This window comes from Lynx canadensis, chromosome B1 (assembly GCF_007474595.2).
Source record: "Lynx canadensis isolate LIC74 chromosome B1, mLynCan4.pri.v2, whole genome shotgun sequence".
NCBI lineage: Eukaryota > Metazoa > Chordata > Mammalia > Carnivora > Felidae > Lynx > Lynx canadensis.
Window position 1 is genome coordinate 194,527,739 of NC_044306.2, and position 20,920 is coordinate 194,548,658.

The following is a 20,920-nucleotide window of genomic DNA, read 5'->3' on the forward strand; positions in this document are numbered from 1 at the left end:
ATGCTTAGGGAAAATGTGTAAAATCTTTAGAGATTAGGACATTGGATGGAATATTGGGAAGCATTTGAATAAATTAGTACAAAAAGGAGACTACAAAACACTCATCAGGAATAAAATATTCCCACATTTTATTATTTAGATTTTAAATTTTAATTAATTATTTTTTTAATTTTAGAGAGAGAGTGTGTTTGTGTGTGTGAGCAGGGGAGGGGGCAGGGGGAGACAGAGAGAGAGAGAGAGAGGGAGAGAGAGAGGGAGAGTATGTTTTAAGCAAGCTCCAAGCTCAGCATGGAGCCCCTGACACAGGGCTCAAACCTGTAACCCTGGGATCATGATCTGAGCTGAAATCAAGAGTTGGCCTCTCAACCTGAGTCACCTGGGAGCCCCTATTCCCACATATATACAGTTTCATTTAAAAAAAACTTTTTTTTAATGTTTTTATTTATTTTTGAGACAAAGACAGAGCATGAGCAGGGGAGGGGCAGAGAGAGAGAGGGAGACACAGAATCTGAAGCAGGCTCCAGGCTCTGAGCCGTTAGCACAGAGCCCGACGCAGGGCTTGAACTCACGGACTGTGAGATCATGACCTGAGCTGAAGTCGGACGCCCAACCGACTGAGCCACCCAGGCACCCCTAAGTGTTTATTTGTTTTTGAGAGAGAGAGAGAGAGAGAGAGAGAGAGAGAGAGACAGACAGACAGACGCAGAGCATGAGCAGGGTAGGGGCAGAGAGAGAGACACACACAGAATCTGAAGCAGGCTTCAGGCTCTGAGCGGTCAGCACAAAGCCTGATACGGGGCTTGAACCCACGAGCTGTGAGATCATGACCTGAGCCAAAGTCAGACGCTTAACCGACTGAGCTACCCAGGTACCCCTGTAAAATTCTGCATGTTTTAAGTTGATAGGGCTGATGTAGAAGTGTTAGATGTTACAGGGAGATGAGATCTGAGTTCATGTGAGAAAGAACTTTTTAGCTATTGTCCAGAATTAGAGTGATTTACTAAACAATGTTGGGAGCCCCTTACCCTTAGAAGTACGTTGATAACCTGACTTTTTGAAGTAGATATGGTCTTCCGTCAGCATAACATAACAGGTGTTGTAGATCGTGTAGTGGAGGGTGCCCCAGATGAGTTTGAAGGAACTCTGGTGATATAGTCCAGTAGGCTCTTATGAACTGCTCAGACATAGATTAGGAAAAGAAACATAGAGATTATATAAATGTAGACATTAGAAGTCAATAGAAGTTTTGAGCAAATACTTGCTATTTTTAGACTTTATGACATTTTAAAGTTTTGTTTTTTTATTTAAAAAAAATTTTTTTAACATTTATTCATTTTTGAAAGACAGAGAGAGACAGAGTGGGAATGGGGAAGGGGCAGAGAGGGAGCGAGACACAGAATTCAAAGCAGGCCCCAGGCTCGAAACAGGCTCCAGGCTCCAAGCTGTCAGCATGGAGCCCGATGCAGGGCTTGAACTCACAGACCACAAGATCATGACCTGAACCGAAGTCAGCTGCCCAACCGCCTGAGCCACCCCGGTGTCCCATAAAATTTTGTTTTTTTAATGTTTATTTTTTTTGAAGGAAGAGAGAGAGAAAACGTGAGGGGGTGGGCGGGGGCAGAGAGAGAGGGAGACACAGAATCCAAAGCAGGCTCTGGGCTCTGAGCTATCAGCACAGAGCCCGACCTGGGGCTCAAACCCATGAACCATGAGATCATGACCTGAGCTGAAGTTGGAGGCTTAACCAACTAAGCCACCCAGGCGGCCCAACTTCATGACATTTTAAAGAAGTATAAGATCACATTACTAATAATCCAAGGTTCCTTTGCAAGATAATTTAAAGACATCTTTTTTTTTTTTAAATTTTTGATGTTTATTTTTTGAGAGAAAGAGACTGAGCCTGAGTGGGGGAGGGGCAGAGAGAAAGGGAGACACAGAATCTGAAGCAGGCTCCAGACTCTGAGCTGTCAGCACAGAGCCTGACACGGGGCTCAAACTCACAGAACGCGAGATCACGGCCTGAACCAAAGTTGGATGCTTAACCACCTGAGCCACCCGGGTGCCCCTTTAAGGGTATCTTTAATGCTTTGAAAAGTACAGAGACCACTTTGCTATTTGTCAGTCTGTTCTTTTTCCTGAGGTTTTATGTTGCATTTTAAACTGATTTCCTAGGATCAGTACAGTGTAAATAATGAAGCAAAACTTTTATAGGATGTAATTTTTTTTATGTTTCTAGAATGAATGTGAGCAGTTAAATTATGCAAAACAGCTGAAAGAGAGATTGGAGGCTTTTACAAGAGATTTTCTTCCTCACATGAAAGAGGAGGAGGAGGTAAGCATAATTTTTTCTCCCTTGTAAATTTGATTTATGAAATTTTTAAGATGTTATTTTGCCTTTCATTCTTCAAAATAATGCACAGGAAGATAAGCCTCCAGTTCATTTTAGGAAAGGAAGAAAACCCCAAGGAAAACATTAATTTTGTTCCCTTGGTTGCTTTTCATTGAATCCTCTATGTATGTATGTATGTATGCATATATGTATGTATGTTTAGTTTTGAGAGAGAGAGAGTGCAAGCAGGAGAGGGGCAGAGAGAGAGAGCAAGACACAGAATCCGAAGCAGGCTCCAGGCTCTGAGCTGTTGAGCATGGAGCCTGATGCGGGACTTGAACTCACAAACTGTGAGATCATGACCTAATTCGAAGTCAGATGCTTCACTGACTGAGCCACCCAGGTGCCCCCTACTCTACACCTTTAAAATTTTTTTTTAATGTTTATTTTTGGGAGAGAGAGAGAGAGACAGACAGACAGACAGACACACACACAGACACAGACAGAATCCCAAGCAGGCTCCAGGCTCTTGAGCTGTCAGCACAGAGCCCAACTTGGAGCTTGAACTAGTGAACTGAGCCACCACCCAGCTGTCCCTCATTGAATCCATTATTTAATTCAATTAGTCAACTAATATTTATTTTCTTACTATGTAGATGGCATTGTATTGAATGTTAGTAGCTTTTTATGTTACCTTAATGTCTTCATAGAACCTTTAGGGGATTCTTTAAACTTTTTAATGTTTTGTGTATTTTCATGCTAAGTTTAAAGAATTTTTACTGATCTTTTTTTTGTAGTACATTTTGGTAATCAAATGGTAGTGTTAAACTTAACAATTTTATTCCTACTACACACATACTGGGTTATCACTGAGTGGATGAGCAAAACATTATTCCATTCTCTTTTTTCTCTAAAGTGGGGTGAATATCAGGATTAGGGTAAGGAATAGAAAAATAAATAATTTTGAGGAGCTGGATTCTTGTTTCGTTGCAAATTAGTTACTGTGGTCATTCTCACTTATGGCTTCACCTTATAATCAGATCTATATTTAAAAAAAATAAAATAAAACTACTTTTCAGCTCTCTCCGGACTAATTAAATCAGGTGAGAGATTCTGGCCTGGATATATTGAAAAGTCCCCAAGTCATTGTGACGAAACCACCACTGAAGCCACTGAGTTACTAGAATAGTGTTTCTTAACCTGTGATGTACATCAAAATGATCGCCCCCTTCCCGCCCTAAAAAACAAAAGCCTTGTCTTCACTTCTTCAAGATTCTAATTCTGTAAATTGGGGGTTGGGACTAAGCATCTGTTTCGAAGAAGAAATATAGATAGTTCAAGGTCTCAGTAGACCTCTGAGTTTTATGGTTCTTAGTACACTGGGTACCTTTCTCATGATTTAGAGGCCCTGTTGAGGTAGAGTTTAGTTACTGAGGTATCAGAAGGCAGTTAATGGATCTAAATGTCTAACCATATGAGACTGATAAGAGTGTTTGTACAGAAAACCTTCTGCTTTTGACGCTTTTAAATTCCATGGGATTTATTAGAGAAGCTGTAGAAAGAAGGGTCTTTTGGTGATACTCTTTACACACTTTTTTGGCTAAACTAACTTGGTGGCAACAAGTAAAATTTTTATTTTTTTGAAATACGAGGTCATAATACTACACTCGAGCCATTAATAATTTAAAAGGTATAGGGACGCCTGGGTGGCTCAGTCGGTTAAGCCTTTGACTTCGGCTCAGGTCGTGATCTTGAGGTTCACTAGTTCAAGGTCTTCATCGGGCTCTGTGCTGACAACTCAGAACCTGGAGTCTGCTTCGGATTCTGTGTCTCCCTCTCTCTCTCTGTTCCTCCCCTGCTCATACTCTATCTTTCAAAAATAAACATTAAAAAAAAAATCTATACATAGGAATCTCTGGGGCACCTGGGTGGCTCTGTCGGTTGAGTGTCCGACTTCCACTTAGGTCGTGATCTCCTGGTTCACAGGTGCGAGCCCCAAATTGGGCTCTGTGCTGGCAGCTCAGAGCCTGGAGCCTGCTTTGGATCTGTGTCTCTCTCTCTCTCTCTCTCTCTCTGCTCCTCCCCCGCTTGCATTCTGTCTCTCTTAAAACTAAATAAACATTAAAAAAAAGGTGTAGAGTAAACAGAACTAGTTAAGCATATTTACTTATGAATATTTTGTTTTATTTAGGTTTTTCAGCCAATGTTAATGGAATATTTTACCTATGAAGAGCTTAAGGATATTAAGAAGAAAGTGATTGCACAGCACTGTTCTCAGAAGGACACTGCGGAACTCCTTAGAGGTCTTAGCCTGTGGAATCAAGCTGAGGAGCGACAGAAGTTTTTTAAATATTCTGTGGATGAAAAGTCAGATAAAGGTGAGATTCGTACGTTTATTTTTTTATTTTGTTTTAAGTAGACTCCGCACCTAATGTGGGACTTACGACCCTGAGATTAAGAGTTGCATGCTCTACTGACTGAGCCAGCCAGGTGCCCCTGAGATTCCTATGTTTAAATAATGAATGATTTAGTTTTGAGGCCATCTGTGTCTTGTTGATAATGAGCTTCAGATTTTGTTTGAGGAATAAATTTAAACCATTTATTTACAAGTGTACATTTAATTGAAGACTAGTTTCTAAGAATTTGATGTTATGATAATTTAGCATCGGCGGCGGGGGGGGGGGGGGGTGGGTGGGGGGGGGCACCTGGGTGGCTCAGTCCGTTAAGCATCTGACTTCAGCTCAGGTCATGATCTCACTGTTTGTGGGTTTGAGCCCCGCATCGGGCTCTGTTGACAGCTCAGAGCCTGGAGTCTGCTTGGGATTCTGTGTCTCCCTCTCTCTCTGCCCCTCCCCTGCTCGTGCTCTGGCCCTCTTTTTCTGAAAAATAAATAAAAATTAAAAAAAAAAATCCCATATATTTGGGCCACAAGCAATATAATATAGTGTTTCTTAAAGGAACTCATGTTGTAGTAGTAATAATTATTACTTTGGCCAATCAAAATTATTGAAAGCTACCATATACAGAGCACTTTTGCAGTATCATCCAACTTTCTGAGCTCCATTGACCATAGTGGCTGATTTTATCCTTCCTTGTTTTTCTCATCATTTTTTTAAAAAAAATTTTTTTTAAGGTTTATTTTTGAGAGAGAGTGTGTGCATGTGGGAGGGGTGGAGGAAGAGAGAGAGACAGGCTGACAGCGTGGGGCCTGATATGGGGCTCGATCTCATGAGTGAGATCATGATCTGAGCCAAAATGAAGCATTGGACAATTAACTGACTGAATCACTCAGGGCCCCTCCATCAGATTTTAAAATCAGTTGTGCTTATAGTTTTATTTCCATCCTTTTCCATGTGTCATTGTCTTAACGTATATCCAGTAATACAAACAGGAGTGAGAATGAGAGGTATTGTTTTTCTGTGTACAGTTACTTTGAGGAAACAAATGACAAATGCAAGTAAAATATGTTTGCCTATTTTATTCATAGACTATTTCCTCATTTTTCTTAAAGATCTTTGATAGCTTTGCCTTTTAAAACCTCATTGAGGAAAACTGGCATCCTCAGGCTAGTAAAAATTTCTTCTGTTTCTACATGGGCAATAGCAATGACATTCCTTTTAAAATTGCTTAAAATTCTTTGAAATTGGTCCTTTTCTCTTTATTTAACAAAGTAGGTGAGATGCATGTTGAAACAAAAATGTTTTTATAGGTGAACCTATAATTAAACCCATAAAACTTGGGTGCTGCACTTTGAAATGCAGCTTGGGCCTTAGACACCAAGCCAAGACCTGTTGTGTCTAGTTTAATTGTAATTACAACATGGGGTTTAAAAGCATCACACTTATTACGTTTAATTTTCCCACTCCTTCAAAGCAAATTATAGCTGTATTATGATTAAATATTTGCCATTTGAAAAGGGTTAGGTTAAAATAATTTGATCATAGCATTTCTGTATTTAAGTTGCTTTTTGAGGGCAAATCAGATGTACAAAGTACCTCAAATTCTTTGTAATCCTTTAATGATGAATCTTTTGTATTCTGTATTCTTTATTGTAGCGCCTCATTTGCATTTTTTAAAAAATTACTGAAGTAATTCTTTATGGGAAATTGGACATTCAGTGACTATTTTTTATAATAGTTGCTGACAAAAGATTCCTGATAAATGTATACCAGCATTAGAAATGTTTACGTTTTCTCAACTGGCTCACAAACAGTAGGTTAGCCATGGTTATAGAAGTTAGATTTCACAGGCATCTTGTATCAAATGTGAAAATCAGAGAGGGAACGCAAGGAAAATACTGACATAATCCTAATAGATGAGTGGAACGTGTTGTGAGATTTGTGTGTGTCATTAAAAATGCCTTGGAGAGCTCATCATCTGGCTGACTCTACACTGGAAGCTGTAAAACCTGCTGGGTTCCTTTTTCAAATGATGCTTCTTATGCTACAAAGTGAGTATTGTTTTTTCTGTGATGCCTTTGTAAGAGGAAGTCAATTCTGTGTTCATGATTGTAGCTCCCACTGATGAAGTATGATTTGGGCCATGATAGTTTAACCCTACGGGTTCTTAACAAGTTGAACATCCCCATGTTACCACTAATCCATGTTATTTCCTTTTCACATCTTGGAAGCAGGAAGGAGTGGACTTTAGGCACTGAACTTTATTTATAGAAATGTGATTGTAACTTCTTACTGCATTTGCCCTTACAGCCTTTAATGTTCAAGTTTTTCTTTTTTATTTCAGAAGCGGAAGTGTCAGAGCAATCCACAGGTATAACCCATCTTCCTCCTGAGGTAATGCTGTCAATTTTCAGTTATCTTAATCCTCAAGAATTATGTCGATGCAGTCAAGTAAGCACTAAATGGTCTCAGCTCGCAAAAACTGGATCGCTTTGGAAACATCTTTACCCTGTTCATTGGGCTAGAGGTAGGTAAATGTGACTTTTAGCTTGTTTAAAAAATAATTTCAATCCGTTTTTTTCAAATGATTATTCATAGATGTTAATAAGCAAGGTCAGGAAGGGAAATTCTGAGAGGTTGACCAAAAAGTAGATTTCGTAGTTAGATCACGTGTTCTTTGTATACTACTTTTGAAAAACTAGCAGTGCTGAAGTATCCGTGAGTGATTTATGTGATGCGTGCAATTTCTTCTAAAATAATTAGGAAAAAACAGGGGAGAGGTTGCTAAATAATTGGTAAAATGTTGATAATTGTTGAAGATAGGTGATGAGTTCAGGAATATTCATTATGCTACTTTTTAAATGCTGCTTCCTCCTACTTTTGAGTGTGTTCAGAGTTAAAAATGAAATTAATGCATTGTCAGAACAGCTTTAAATAGATTCAGTATTTTAAAAATAATAGAATAAATTCCATAAAATTTAAAGATGAGGCACCATTATGGCTGCCTTGGCAGTGGCTCAGAGTAACTGAATCTGTTTTTGTCTTTAGCATGTTTTTGTTGTGATTGTAATGCCTCATTCTACAAATCACAATTTCATATTTAATTCACTGCGGTAAGTTACTTTGACGTGTGAACAATTAAAGAAAATTTCCTTTTCATGAGCATTTAATGCAGTCGTGGAGTAAATGCAAGTAATATGACATACATTTTTCTGTCATTGAATTAAAACAGTTTCATCTAAGTGACTCTTTTAACCTCAAATTTATGTAAAAGTTTTTTGTTTTTTATAATTTATGACTTGGACGTGGAAATATGTGTTTCTCTTATAATTAAGTTACAAATTGAATTTAAAAAGTTTTATTTTTTTATTAATATATAGCATGTTTAAAATAGCTGTTGTTAGATATTTTTTGAGCAAAGCTATTTGAAGTATTGTGTAGACAAATGATTAGAATTAATATTTTGATGTGGAATAATTTTTTCTATTAGTTGTAGGAAAATGAAATATCAAGTGAAAAGTCAAGGCAAATATGGATATATTTAATGCTTTTTGTTTAGTTATATTTTTAACTGTTAACTAATTTGAATTAAAAGATAATTAGGTACTATTTGATATAAAGATCAAATGTGAAAATGCTGTGCAAGACTTCTATGGTGTTCATCAGATCTTAAATATGCTTTTTTTTTTTTAATATGTTTAAACAAAAAGTTTCAATAAAAATGTTTGTTTATTTATTTATGGTGTTTGTTTCCAATGGTTCTCAATCAGAATTTATTTTACCACCTTCCAGGGGACATATTGAAATGTCTATGGAAACATTTTTGTTTGTTTTTATTTTGGGAGATTATACTGGCCTCCAGTGAGTAGAGGCCAGGGTTTCTGCTAAATTCCCTCCAGTGCACAACAAAGATTACCCAAGTGCAGAATGTCAATAGTGTTGAGATTGAGAAACCATACTTTAGATATAGTGTTAAAAGTTCAGTAAGTTAATTCTGCATTGTCTCTCACTTGACAATCATATAATTTAATCGCAGTGTATTCTCCAGGGTCTTTAAATTTATGGTTTAGCTTTCCCTTAATCTTTCCCCTTCGACTTTATGTTCCTACCTGTTGCTGAATGAACTGCCGACTACTCACTACTGAGCAGAAAGTCTGTGCTTGCTTTTATTAGCTGTCATCATTTGGAGGGTACTGGTGCCAGTGTGAAGTCACAGTAGGGGAAAAAGGTTAAGTTCTTTTCGATGATTTCTAAAATTGCATGTAAGATTATTGATGGTTATTTTTCATAATTCTTTTTAGTATGTCCGAAATTGATCCTTTGTGTACTATTTACATGTAATATTTTAACCATGATTGAATATTTCTAACAATAGCTGGCCCATTGCCTAGAACTCAAGTATTTTCTGTGTGCGGAGATTTTTATTGGAAATAGATGATTTTTTGGGCAGCGGTAGCCAGTGTGATCTTATTTTGTTTTCTTACTTATTTGTGGAGTAGGTGACTGGTATAGTGGTCCAGCAGCTGAACTTGATACCGAACCTGACGAGGAATGGGTGAAAAACAGAAAAGATGAAAGTCGTGCTTTTCAGGAGTGGGATGAGGACGCTGATGTAGATGAGTCTGGTAAGCCACGTTGGGAGTTCACGTTAGTCCATGCGACTCTGGTAATTCGTACTATATCCAGCAGTTATGAATTTACAGACTACTAGGTGTTAAGGTTTACACATTTTCTAAAGAAACATTTACATGTTTTCTAAAGAAACTCGTGTTTTTAAGTCTACTACTTTGTAAGATTTGAAAGAATAATAAGCAGATTTAAAGTTTATTCTGTTTGAAGTAATTGTTAAGTGTGTGTAGAGGTTTTTTTATATTTAAATACTTTAAAAAATTAAAGACTGTTCTCCTTTTTGAAGTAACGTACATCCATTATTGCACTTTGCAGTTTACAATGTGATTTTTAGGACCATTTCATTTGACCAGTTCAGCAGTATTTATTGAGTCCTCTGTGGCCTAGAGGAAGGAGTGTGAAGCTGTTGAACCTGTTTCTTCATTTGTAAATAGTCCTGCCACTTGCCTCACAAGGTTGTTGTGGAATTAGGAAGTAATATATATACATGAAAATCCTCTGCAAATGGCGAAGGATTGTAAAAACTGGGGTAGCCATTCTTTAAGCACTGTGGGAGAACTCAAGCGTGACTAAGGTTATCCTTACTGATAAAGAACTCATATGGGAGAGAATTTGGAATACGTAATCCTTAATTCAAGGTATTTAGTAAAAAATCGCATAATAGAGGTGCAGAAAGATGCTATTTGGGAGTATGGGGGAGGAAGATAATAAATCCTGTCTTAGGTACTATTCTAGGAAATAATTGCTAAAACTTGATGAAATAGTAAAAAAAAAAAAAAGGGACAAGACACTAATACTTCGTAAAACTGAAACATTAGGGAATTTTTATTCTAAATTGCTCACTTAAAAAATAGTAAGCTGGTCTGGCAAAAAAACTAAACATATAGAAAGCGAGGACTAAAAGCATATAAAGATTATTTCAGTAGCAAGTTTACTTGTCTGAAGTGAAGTCGCCACATTTTACATAGTTTTGAATGTTTATGTGTTACAGTTTTGAACATTTAGAGGGTGCTACTTAAGGAAGAGATATTTGCCAGTTAGATTTGGTGATGTGCTTACCTTGTGACAAGAGAACCCTCTTGAACATGAGGTTAATAGTGAACGAAATAGGAAAAAAAAATCCTTGGGCTTAAAATTTGAAGAGGAGAGATAAACAGTAAATGCAGGCAAAATATATATGCCATATTGGATAGGATCTAGTGCTGTGGAGAAAAAAAAAAGGAAAGGGTGCCAGAAAGAGAGGAAAGAAGTTACAATTTTAAATAGGGTGATTAGTTAAGGTCCTCTGAAAAATTTGAGCAAAACCCATGAGTTTTAAAAGTCTTTACCAAATTTAGTGTATTTGTGTCCACACTTGATAGCCAAAGACCATGCTTATCCATAAGCATTCATACTGAAAGGGAAAGGTTAAGGCTGTAATGATTGAGCCTTAAGGTAATATATTCAGCTGTTTGGTGTATCTCATATTAAACTACTCACTGTGCTTTATGTTCGTGCTTTTTAAGTTTAGTTGTCTTTACTAGTCTTGCAGAAAGATACTGTTCTTCATAGGGTGTTTAATTAATTAATTTATTTTTTTGATTTCACAGTAAATAATACAGATTTAGATAGGACTACAGAATCAAAAGACTGACTTGGGAATAAAATTATACCAGAATAAATAGAGTGTGCTGAAAGTCATTTTTTTTTTTTTAAGTTTTCATTTATTTATTTTGAGAGCTGGGGAGGGGCAGAGAGGGAGGGAGCGAATCCCAAGCAGGCTTCACACTGCCAGTGTGGAGCCGGTTGCGGGGCTTGAACTCACGAACCGTGAGATCATGACCCAAGCTGAAATCTAGAGTTGGACACTTAACTGACTGAGCCACCCAGGCACCCCACTAAAAGTAATTCTTATCTCTGTACTTTACATATATGTCTGGCTAAACAAGGAATTTAGGGTAAATATGTAAACATTAGTCACAAATTGAGAATTATTATGCTCTGTCTCCCAAAAATAAATAAATGTTAAAAAAAAAACCTTAAATATGAGATTTGGGAGCACCTGGGGGGGCTCAGTTGAACGTCCGACTCTTAATTTTGGCTCAGGTCATGATCCCAGGGTCATGGGATTGAGCCTCGAGTGGGACTCTTTGCTCACTGGGCAAGGAGCCTGCTTAAGATTTTCTCTCTCCCTCTCCCCTGTTTGTGTGCTCGCAGTTTCTCTCTCTCTCAAAAAAGAAATGAGACTTCAACTTACTCTGTTAAACTGTTTTGTTTCGAGACATTCAGGCTAGGTCTTTGGTAAACATAAGAATAATAGGATCCTGAGAAAGGTGATACAGGTATTCATTCTTTTTAGTGTAGTTAGTGTGTGTTTTTCCCCTTACATCAAATTGGAATTAGTAGTGTTTTTGTTGTGCTGGTTGTTATAGACCTGCATTTCATTGTAAGTATCCAAGCTCTATAGAAGTGATTAAGCAAACATCGGAGCGTGCCTGGGTGGCTCAGTCAGTTGAGCACCGAACTCTTCGTTTTGGCTCAGGTTGTGATCCCAGGGTTGTGGGATTGAACCCTGCGTTTGGCTCCGAGCTGTCAGCGCCTCCTCTCATTCCTTCTCCTCCTTTCTGTCAAAATAAATAAATAAACTGAAAAAAAAGAAAGTTATTAAGCAAAAACCAAATGCTGTGCTTAATTTTAACTTCTTAAAAAAGTCTAAGGCACTTTACTTTTGCTTGATTCATTATGACCAGGCTCACTTAATTTTTATGGTTTTAAATTTGTTTTTGAGAGGCGGGGGGAGAGAGAGAGAGAGAGAGAGAGAGCGAGCGAGCAAGCAAGCAGGGGAGGGGCAGAGAGAGAAAGAGAATCCCAAGCAGGCTCATTGCCTAGTGTGGGAGCCAGAGATAGGGCTGGATCTCACGACGGTGAGATCATGATCTGAGCCAAAATTAAGAGTCAGACACTTAACCGACTGAGCCACCCAGGCGTCCCATGCTCACTTGATTATTTGAAGTTTCTTCTAACTCTTTGTCCCTTCTATTTTACTAAAAGAACAAATGATGCTTTTTATTATGGATCATTTTTCTTTTGATATCCTATATTTTCTTGAAGAGCTTCTATTGTTTTAAATATTGAGTTTTTTTCCCCCAAAACTTTTTAAAGTGCCTGAAACTGGAGTTATTTTTTTCTTTCTCTCTGCTGTACCAACTTTGATATGGAAATCGCTTTCAACTTTGAAGCAAATGAGAAAAAGTCTTCCTTTCGTTCTCATTGTAAACCTTTTTTTTTTTTCCTTTTGTCTCTTTTTAATGTCAGACTTGTTAAATATTAAGTTCTGGCGAGTGAGACCTTGTCCATTTAATTTGCATACATAAGGGAGTTTAAGAATGGCAAAAAGAATTTCATATGTAATAAGTTGGTAATTCCTTGAGCAGCCTAATTATCACTAGTGTATCAAATTCTTAGATTTTTAAATTCATTTTACAGAGGAGTCTGCCGAAGAATCGATTGCTATCAGCATTGCACAAATGGAAAAACGTTTACTTCACGGCTTAATTCACGATGTTCTACCATATGTTGGTACTTCAGTAAAAACTATAGTATTAGCATACAGCTCTGCAGTTTCCAGCAAGATGGTATGTATAAATTGGCACTTGTTTGGGTATTAAGAAAAAGTAGCAGTGATCTACATTTGGTTTACTTATTTCTGAATTTAATTAAGGGGAGAAAAAGAAAAAAAACCCACCCTTTTACCCAGGAGAGTGCTCTCCCATGGGTAGGCATACACTGCTGACTTTCATGTTATTTCATGTCAGTTTTCATAGTATCTTTATATGTAGATAACTGTGCACATTACAGGAAGGAAACCAAGACTAGGAGAGGTTAAATAATTTATTCAGTTTCACAGATACTAAGTGAGAAAGCCCAGTTTTATATGATTCTTTATATGTAAGGCATGGTAAAATGGGCAAGTGAGATTAAATCACTGTTTTAAAAGTCTGCATCAGAATATCCTTGGGTATTCCTTAAATATAAATTTCCTGGGTCTAGTATTATGATTACTAAAACAGATTCTTGAGAGTTTGAGCCCAGAATATATATTTGTAGTGCAGTATCCAAATAATTTTTACATGCACAAAAGCTTGGGAACTACTGGCTTATATTATTTATTAAAAGTTACGTCTTTTTCAATCTAACTAAAAGTCTGCAGATTTTCACAGTGATTTCCCCCTCTCCCCCCGCCCCCCCCACCCCCCCCATTAGGTTAGGCAAATTTTAGAACTTTGTCCTAACTTGGAGCATCTGGATCTTACCCAGACTGACATTTCAGATTCTGCATTTGACAGGTGAGTTATTTTTAAATATTTCAGTATAAGGATTTCTACTTACGAATTAGTAGAATTGTTCTGTAGTTTCTTATTTTTATAATTGCAGTTTAATTGTGCTATTATTTGTTACTATCCAGATAGATCTCAGTCATGTATGGTTACAACTTGATAGCACCCTCCAGTTCTTTGCTTTTGTCCATGGGTTCCTGCTGATCCAAAACCTGAATCTGCATCATCCTTTTGTCTTTATAATCCTGTACTGTGTCTAGACCTTTGAGCCTTGCTGTACAGTCATGTAGATTGGCACTATACGTTTTTAAGAAGTTTCTAGTTTCCTTTGGGCTCCCAGTGCCATTTGGCAAAGCTCCCGCTTACATTCTTCATACTCTGAAACTGTAACACTTTGGTCAAGCCATAGTCTTCACAGGTTTTATTTCCTTAGGTGCTATCACTTCCCTTCTTATTCTGCCTCGCCCTTCTCTTTCCCGCTGTAGCATTTGTATCAGCACCTCTCTGCCTGTTTCAGAGGGAGAGGTGTACCCTTCTCTGGCTATGGCTAGTTCTCTCTCAGATGCTAGAGCTTGTTTCTTCTGGATCTTCCTCCTCTAATTACTAGTTATTCTCTTTCTTTGATGTGTGTACCGCCTTGCCTCCACTGGTTACTTTTCAGAAAAATAAGTGAAGTCTCTCCCTTCCATACCTTTCTACCCTTTCCTTACCCTTCTATTATGTTAGCAGTACTCTTAGTCCCTAATTACTCTTACTGTGTTTTCCTATCCTACCATGTAAAATGGTGCCTGGCAGTAGATGTTCAGTAAATATGTGATTAATTATATTAGATTTTAAATCTTTCTTCTAGTTTTCATCTACTTTTGAAGATTTTAACAATATCCACTAATAGTCTTGTTACTTCTTAATTATAGTTGGTCTTGGCTTGGTTGCTGCCAAAGTCTTCGGCATCTTGACCTGTCTGGATGTGAAAAAATCACAGATGTGGCTCTAGAGAAGATTTCTAGAGCCCTTGGAATTCTGACATCTCATCAGAGTGGCCTTTTGAAAACTTCTACGAGCAAAATTACTTCGACTCCATGGAAGAATAAAGACATTACCATGCAGTCCGCCAAGCAGTATGCTTGTTTGCACGATTTAACTAACAAAGGCATCGGAGAAGACATGGATAACGAACACCCCTGGACTAAGCCTGTTTCTTCTGAAAATTTCACTTCTCCGTATGTTTGGATGTTAGATGCTGAAGATTTGGCTGATATTGAAGATGCTGTAGAATGGAGACACAGAAATGTTGAAAGTCTCTGTGTAATGGAAACAGCATCCAACTTTAGTTGTTCCTCCTCTGCCTGTTACAGTCACGATATTGTGGGACTAAGGACTAGTGTCTGTTGGCAGCAGCATGGCGCTTCCCCGGCCTTTGCATATTGCGGTCATTCGTTTTGTTGTACAGGGACAGCTCTGAGAACTATGTCAGCGCTCCCAGAGTCTTCTGCATCGTGTAAAAAAGCATCAAGGACTAGACTGCTCAGAGGAAAAGACTTAATTTACTCTGGGAGTGAAAAATCTGACCAAGAGACTGGACGTGTACTTCTGTTTCTCAGTCTGTCCGGATGTTATCAGATCACAGATCATGGTCTCAGGTAAGTGACCTGTTGCAGAATATTAGGAAGTGGACATGTTCACATTCTCAAATGTGAGATAAAAGTTGGAACCTAGGGGCTCCTGGGTGGCTCAATTGGTTAAGAGTCTGACTGCAGCTCAGATCAAGAACTCACTGCTTGGGAGTTCGAGCCCCGTGTCAGGCTCGGTTGGCAGCTCGGAGTCTGGAGCCTGCTAAGGATTTCTGCGTCTCCCTCTCACTCTGCCCCTGCCCTGCTGGTTCCGTCTCTCTCTCTCTCTCAAAAATAAATAATCATTAAAAAAAATTGGAATCTAAGTCATTACTTTCAGCTGATTTACTTAAGCAAAAGAGTTCACCGGAGTCTGTCCTACTTCAGAGCATTGAAGCAATATAACCTGAGCTCGAAGTTTCATTTCAGTCAATTTAAATTCTTTGTGACATGTGGAAGACCACTGAGCGTTAATCAGTGCTTAGCAAACGCCTACGCATTTTCTAAGGTGCCTTAGTGGATGTAAAGGTGAATAAGATAGTTTTCCCTCAAGGACTTGTAGCAAAGAAGAAGATAATGTATACCATATTCTGTTGCTGTGTGTTACTTGTGTCTACTCTTTAAAACAAGTTTTTTTTATGTTTATTTATTTATTTTGAGAGAGAGACAGAGTGACTAGGGGAGGGGCAGAGAGAGAGGAGAGAGAGAGAGAGAGAGAGAGAGAGAGAGAGAGAGAGAGAGAGAGAACCCCAGGTGGCCTCTGCACTGCCAGCACAGAACCCAGTGTGGGGTTGAACTCACAAAACCGTGAGATAAAGACCTGAGCTGAAATCAAGAGTCAGATGCTTAATTGACTGAGCCACCCTGGCACCCCTATTTGTGTCCACTGTTTAAGGCATTTCAAATGAAGATTCTGTGGGGATCAAAGTAGAGACAGAGAGAGAGACCTCTCATTCAATTGTAGTAAATGATCACAGAATGTAATGAAGAGGGTCACCTGGATGGCCCAGTAGAGCATCTGACTCTTGATTGCAGTGTTGTGAGTTCAAGCCCCATGTTGGGTATGGAGCCTACTTAAAAATTTTTTTTTTTTAAATGAAGAGATGACATTGAGTTGAATCTTGAATAAAAATGAAGGATTTTGGTAGGTGGCAGTGGGAAAAGGTACCATTGCAAACAGTGGGGAGGACTTGAGCACACGGTAGTAGAACACTGTTGGAGCTGCTGTTAGGTTCTTTTGCTGTTATGGCTCTTCTCAGCCTTAATAATATGCAATAATTATTTTGTCTTTGATACGAACTTTTAGAAATTGATTATGTGTTTCTCTTTTACTCTGTAATAGACTTGAATTTATTAGGGCTCTTCAAAAAAATTTTTTTTTGATGTTTATTTTTGACAGAGAGAAACAGAGCATGAGCAGGGGAGGGGCAGAGAGAGAGGGAGGCACAGAATCTGAAAGCAGGTTCCAGGCTCTGAGCTGTCAGCACAGAGCGCAATGCGGGGCTCAAAGTCACAGACCGCGAGATCATGACCTGAGCTGAAGTTGGGTGCTGAACTGACTGAGCCACCCAGGTGCCCCTAGGGCTCTTTAATAATGGGGTGCTAGACAAACTAAACAATGAGTTCATCTAACGTAAAGCCTAATACTCCCTCTTTTCTCCTAAGTATGATCTTAGCAGATTAAGTTGGACTCAATAGGGAAATGTTTACAGGAGACTTGTATCCAGTTTGGTTGTAGTGAAGGATATGTATTGGGCAATAGTAGAATATAAGTCTATAGAAGTAGGCTGAGGGTATATAAATGGAAGGTAGAAAAGCAGAAAAATAGTATTTTTTTTTTTTTTAATTTTTTTTTTTTTTTTTTTAACGTTTTTTTTTTTTTGGGACAGAGAGAGACAGAGCACAAACGGGGGAGGGGCATAGAGAGAGGGAGACCAGAACCGGAAACAGGCTCCAGGCTCCGAGCCATCAGCCCAGAGCCCGACGCGGGGCTCGAACTCACGGACCGCGAGATCGTGACCTGGCTGAAGTCGGACGCTTAACCGACTGCGCCACCCAGGCGCCCCTGAAAAATAGTATTTTTTGAGTTGCCTTCTATATTCTCTCTTTGTTCTTTAAGCAGTTAGGTCATTATAAAAAGGTATATACAGTGTGTATATATATATTATATACATTTATATGTATATAAAAGGTATATACAGTGTGTATATATATATATATATATATGTAATATGTAATATATATATACACACTGTATATACCTTTTATATACATATAAATGTATATACATATATATGTATATAATATATAATAATATTATATATATATATATTTAAAGTTTATTTGTTTATTTTGAGAGAGATTGAGTGGGGCAGAGGCAGAGAAAGCCGGGGACAGAGCATCTGAAGCAGGCTCCATGCTGACAGCAGAGAGCCCGATGTGGGGCTTGAACTCATGAACTGCGAGGTCATGAGCTGAGCCAAAGTTGGACACTTAACCAACTGAACCACCCAGGCACTCTCAAAAAGGTGTATTTATTTCAGATATACCCCACATGGTTTAATAACTTATAAAAACGTTTGTAGTTAAAACTTTTATAAATAAAATCCTATTTTAAATCTACAGGAAAGTTAGCTGAAAGGGATCTTCGTAAAGGTTTTTGGGAAGAAAATAATTCTCTGCTAATTTATTGGCATTGATACTAGAATTTGGCCTGCTAAAAATCTTTAAGGGGTGCAGCATTACACTTATTCTTTCATTATTTGGGATTTTCTTTTCTCTTTTTAACTTAAAATGAGTCATGGTATTGTATTGGGGATTTTGAAAAATGTGGAATGTCTGTAGAAGTAATTTAATGCCATTATATACCCTTAAAGTTTTACAGAAAGCAAAGCACTGTTGAGTAGTATTGGAATCGAGTAGCCAGAGTTTAGAGGTTTTGATCTTTGAGCATGACTTACTTGTACTGCCTTCTTAAGTTCTAGATAGACCATGTGTGAGAAGTTCCATATTTTACTTTCTCTTTTTTTGTCAATAAAATCTTTGGCAGATTAAATTGATCTCTTCTTCTTAGAGCAAAGAGCGTGGAGGGGAGACATTTGTTAGCTCAGAGAGGTAGCTCTTCTCAGCACCTAGGTTCTATTACATGTTTTATAGGACCCACTTGGAGCTCTGTTAGGTTATTAAGTGTTCTTACACAAAGTGTTGGAGAAAATGCCATGTGAAAAATGCTCTTACACAAAGTGTTGGAGAAAATGCCAGTGAACCATGGTTCACTTGATACTGGTTTTTTGATTTTTGTTTGTTTTTGATACTGTTTTTCCCCTGTATAACTGGCTTTGTCTAAAACACTTAAACTGAGGCTTATATAAGATGAATAGGTGATGCATGGTAGGTTTTCACTAAGTAGTAGCAGTTCTGCAGTAATTGTTACCTTTTTTTAATGTTTTATTTTTAATTTTTTTTTTTAATTTTTGAGAGAGGGTATGAGCAGGGGAGGTGCAGAGAGAGGGAGACAGAGGATTGGAAGTGGCTCCTTGCCGACAGCAGAGAGCCCAATGCAGGGGCTCAAACTCACGAACCCATGAGATCATGACTTGAGCCAAAGTCAGAAGCTCAACCAACTGAGCCACAAGGCACCCCTGATTAGTTTTGATATGAGCCTTTGGAAACTGATTACGTGTTTTCTCTTTTGCCCTGTGATACAGTAGAGCCTTGAACAGCATGGATTTGAACTGTGTGGGTCCACTTAGACACAGGGTTTTGTTTTGTTTTGTTTTGTTTTGTTTTATAAATATAGTACAGTGCTGTAAATATATTTTCCCTTCCTTATGATTTTCTTTATAACATTTTATTTTTTCTAGCTTCCTTTATTGTAGGGATGCAGTATATAATACATATGTAACATGTAAAATATGTGTTAATTGTTTATGATATGGGTAAGGCTTCCAGTCAAAAGTGAGCTATTAGTAGTTAAGTGTTTGGGAGTCAAAAGTTACACTCAGATTTTCTACTGTGTGAGGTGGGGATTGTTGGCATGCCTGACCTCCATGTTCTTTAAGGGTCAGTGTAGATTTGAATGTTACCAGACTTACTTATTTATTGATTTATTTAGAGAGCATGTGTGCACCAGTGGGGTAGGGGCAGAAAGAGAGGGAGAGAGAATCCCAGGCACGCTGTCAGCACAGAGCCCTACGTGGGACTCAATCTCACAAACTGAGATCATGATCTCAGCCAAAATCACGAGTTGGACACTTAACCGACTGAGCCACCCAGGGGCCCCTTACCAGATCTCTTTAATAATCAGATGGTCAGACATTTTATGATGAAGAATTTACCAAGCACAAAACCTAATACTTCCCTACCATTATAAAAGATACTTAATATGAGGTTATTACAAAATCTTTCAGAAGTCCTGTACAAGAGTGTTTCCCCCTGAGGTAACTCCTGCCATTATGGTTGGGCTGCTGTGCATCATTCCATTAATTTTCTGTGTATTCAAACCCAAATGCATAGACTGTAGTTAAAGCAATAAAAAGCAAAAGACAACCATATTCTCATTTTGTTCCTTTTTAAACTTTTTACTATATATATATTTTTTTTATTTTTTTTTTTTTTTTTTTTTTTTTTACTGTTTATTTATTTTTGAGAGAGAGACAGCATGAGCAGGGGAGGGGCAGAGAGAGAGGGAGACACAGAGACACAGAATCTAAGCAAGCTCCAGGCTCCCAGCTGTCAGCATAGAGCCTGATGTGGGTCTTGAACTCACAAATTGTGAGATCGTGACCTGAGCCAAAGTTGGACGCTTAACCAACTGAGCCACCCAGGTGCCCATATTGTATATATATATATATTTAAAATGTTTACTTATTTATTTTGAGAGAGAGCATGAGCAGAGAAAGAGTGCACGCAAGAGGGAGAATCCCAGACAGGTTCTGGCTTTGTCAGCCCAGCCCGGGGCTTGTTGCCCAAGCCCAGGGCTTGAACCTGTGTACTGTGAGAGCATGACCTGAGCCAAAATCAAGAGTCAGGCACTTAACCGATTGAGTCATCCAGGCTTCTTTATTGTGTTTTTTATATATGTATTCCTGATGTGGCTTTAGTTGTGTTTGAATGTAACTTGGTTTTAAAGTAAAAGGAATTTTTGGTTCAATTTAAAACCTAAAATTCATTTCCAATACCATTATCTTTTCATTACTACTGTGCCATATTAAAACTTATTTGTGGCTCTGTTACTTTTTCTCTTCCTTCCTTCCTCCCTCCCTTCTCTCCCTCTTTCTTTCTTTCTTCTTTTTCTTTCTTTTCTTTTCTTCTTTCTTTCTTTCTTCTTTTCTTTCTTTTCTTTCTTTCTTCTTCTTTTTCTTTCTTTCTTTCTCTTTTCTTTCTAATTTTTATTTAAGTAATGTTTACATCCAACATGAGGTTCAAATTCACAACCCTGAGAACAGCCTGGTACCTCTCAGTTGAGTTTCAACGTGACCAGTTTTGTTCAAAGAATGAAATAAGACATATGACCATTTGTAATATTTCAGAACTGCGGTGATGTCTGAGGAAATGGCAGTTTTCCTGTGTTTCTTTAGTTTTGTTGGTATATTTTTAAATAAGCCAGAATTTATTAAAAATTCTGCATAGTTAAAA

The 20,920-nt window shown here is 38.0% G+C and overlaps 1 protein-coding gene across 2 annotated transcripts in view; it reads left to right on the forward strand.

Annotated features, from left to right (window-relative positions):
• FBXL5 (F-box and leucine rich repeat protein 5) overlaps positions 1–20,920 on the forward strand; it is a 41,941-nt gene that overhangs the window by 11,979 nt on the left and 9,042 nt on the right. The window contains exons 3-9 of one of the 2 annotated variants that reach the window (XM_030314176.1): positions 2,237–2,332; positions 4,521–4,707; positions 7,073–7,255; positions 9,228–9,353; positions 12,823–12,971; positions 13,600–13,682; positions 14,588–15,317. In XM_030314176.1, coding sequence (XP_030170036.1) covers positions 2,237–2,332; positions 4,521–4,707; positions 7,073–7,255; positions 9,228–9,353; positions 12,823–12,971; positions 13,600–13,682; positions 14,588–15,317 — 1,554 coding nt within the window. Of the gene's footprint in view, positions 1–2,236; positions 2,333–4,520; positions 4,708–7,072; positions 7,256–9,227; positions 9,354–12,822; positions 12,972–13,599; positions 13,683–14,587; positions 15,318–20,920 lie in introns of those variants that run through there. The other variant, XM_030314175.1, reaches the window with a different exon arrangement.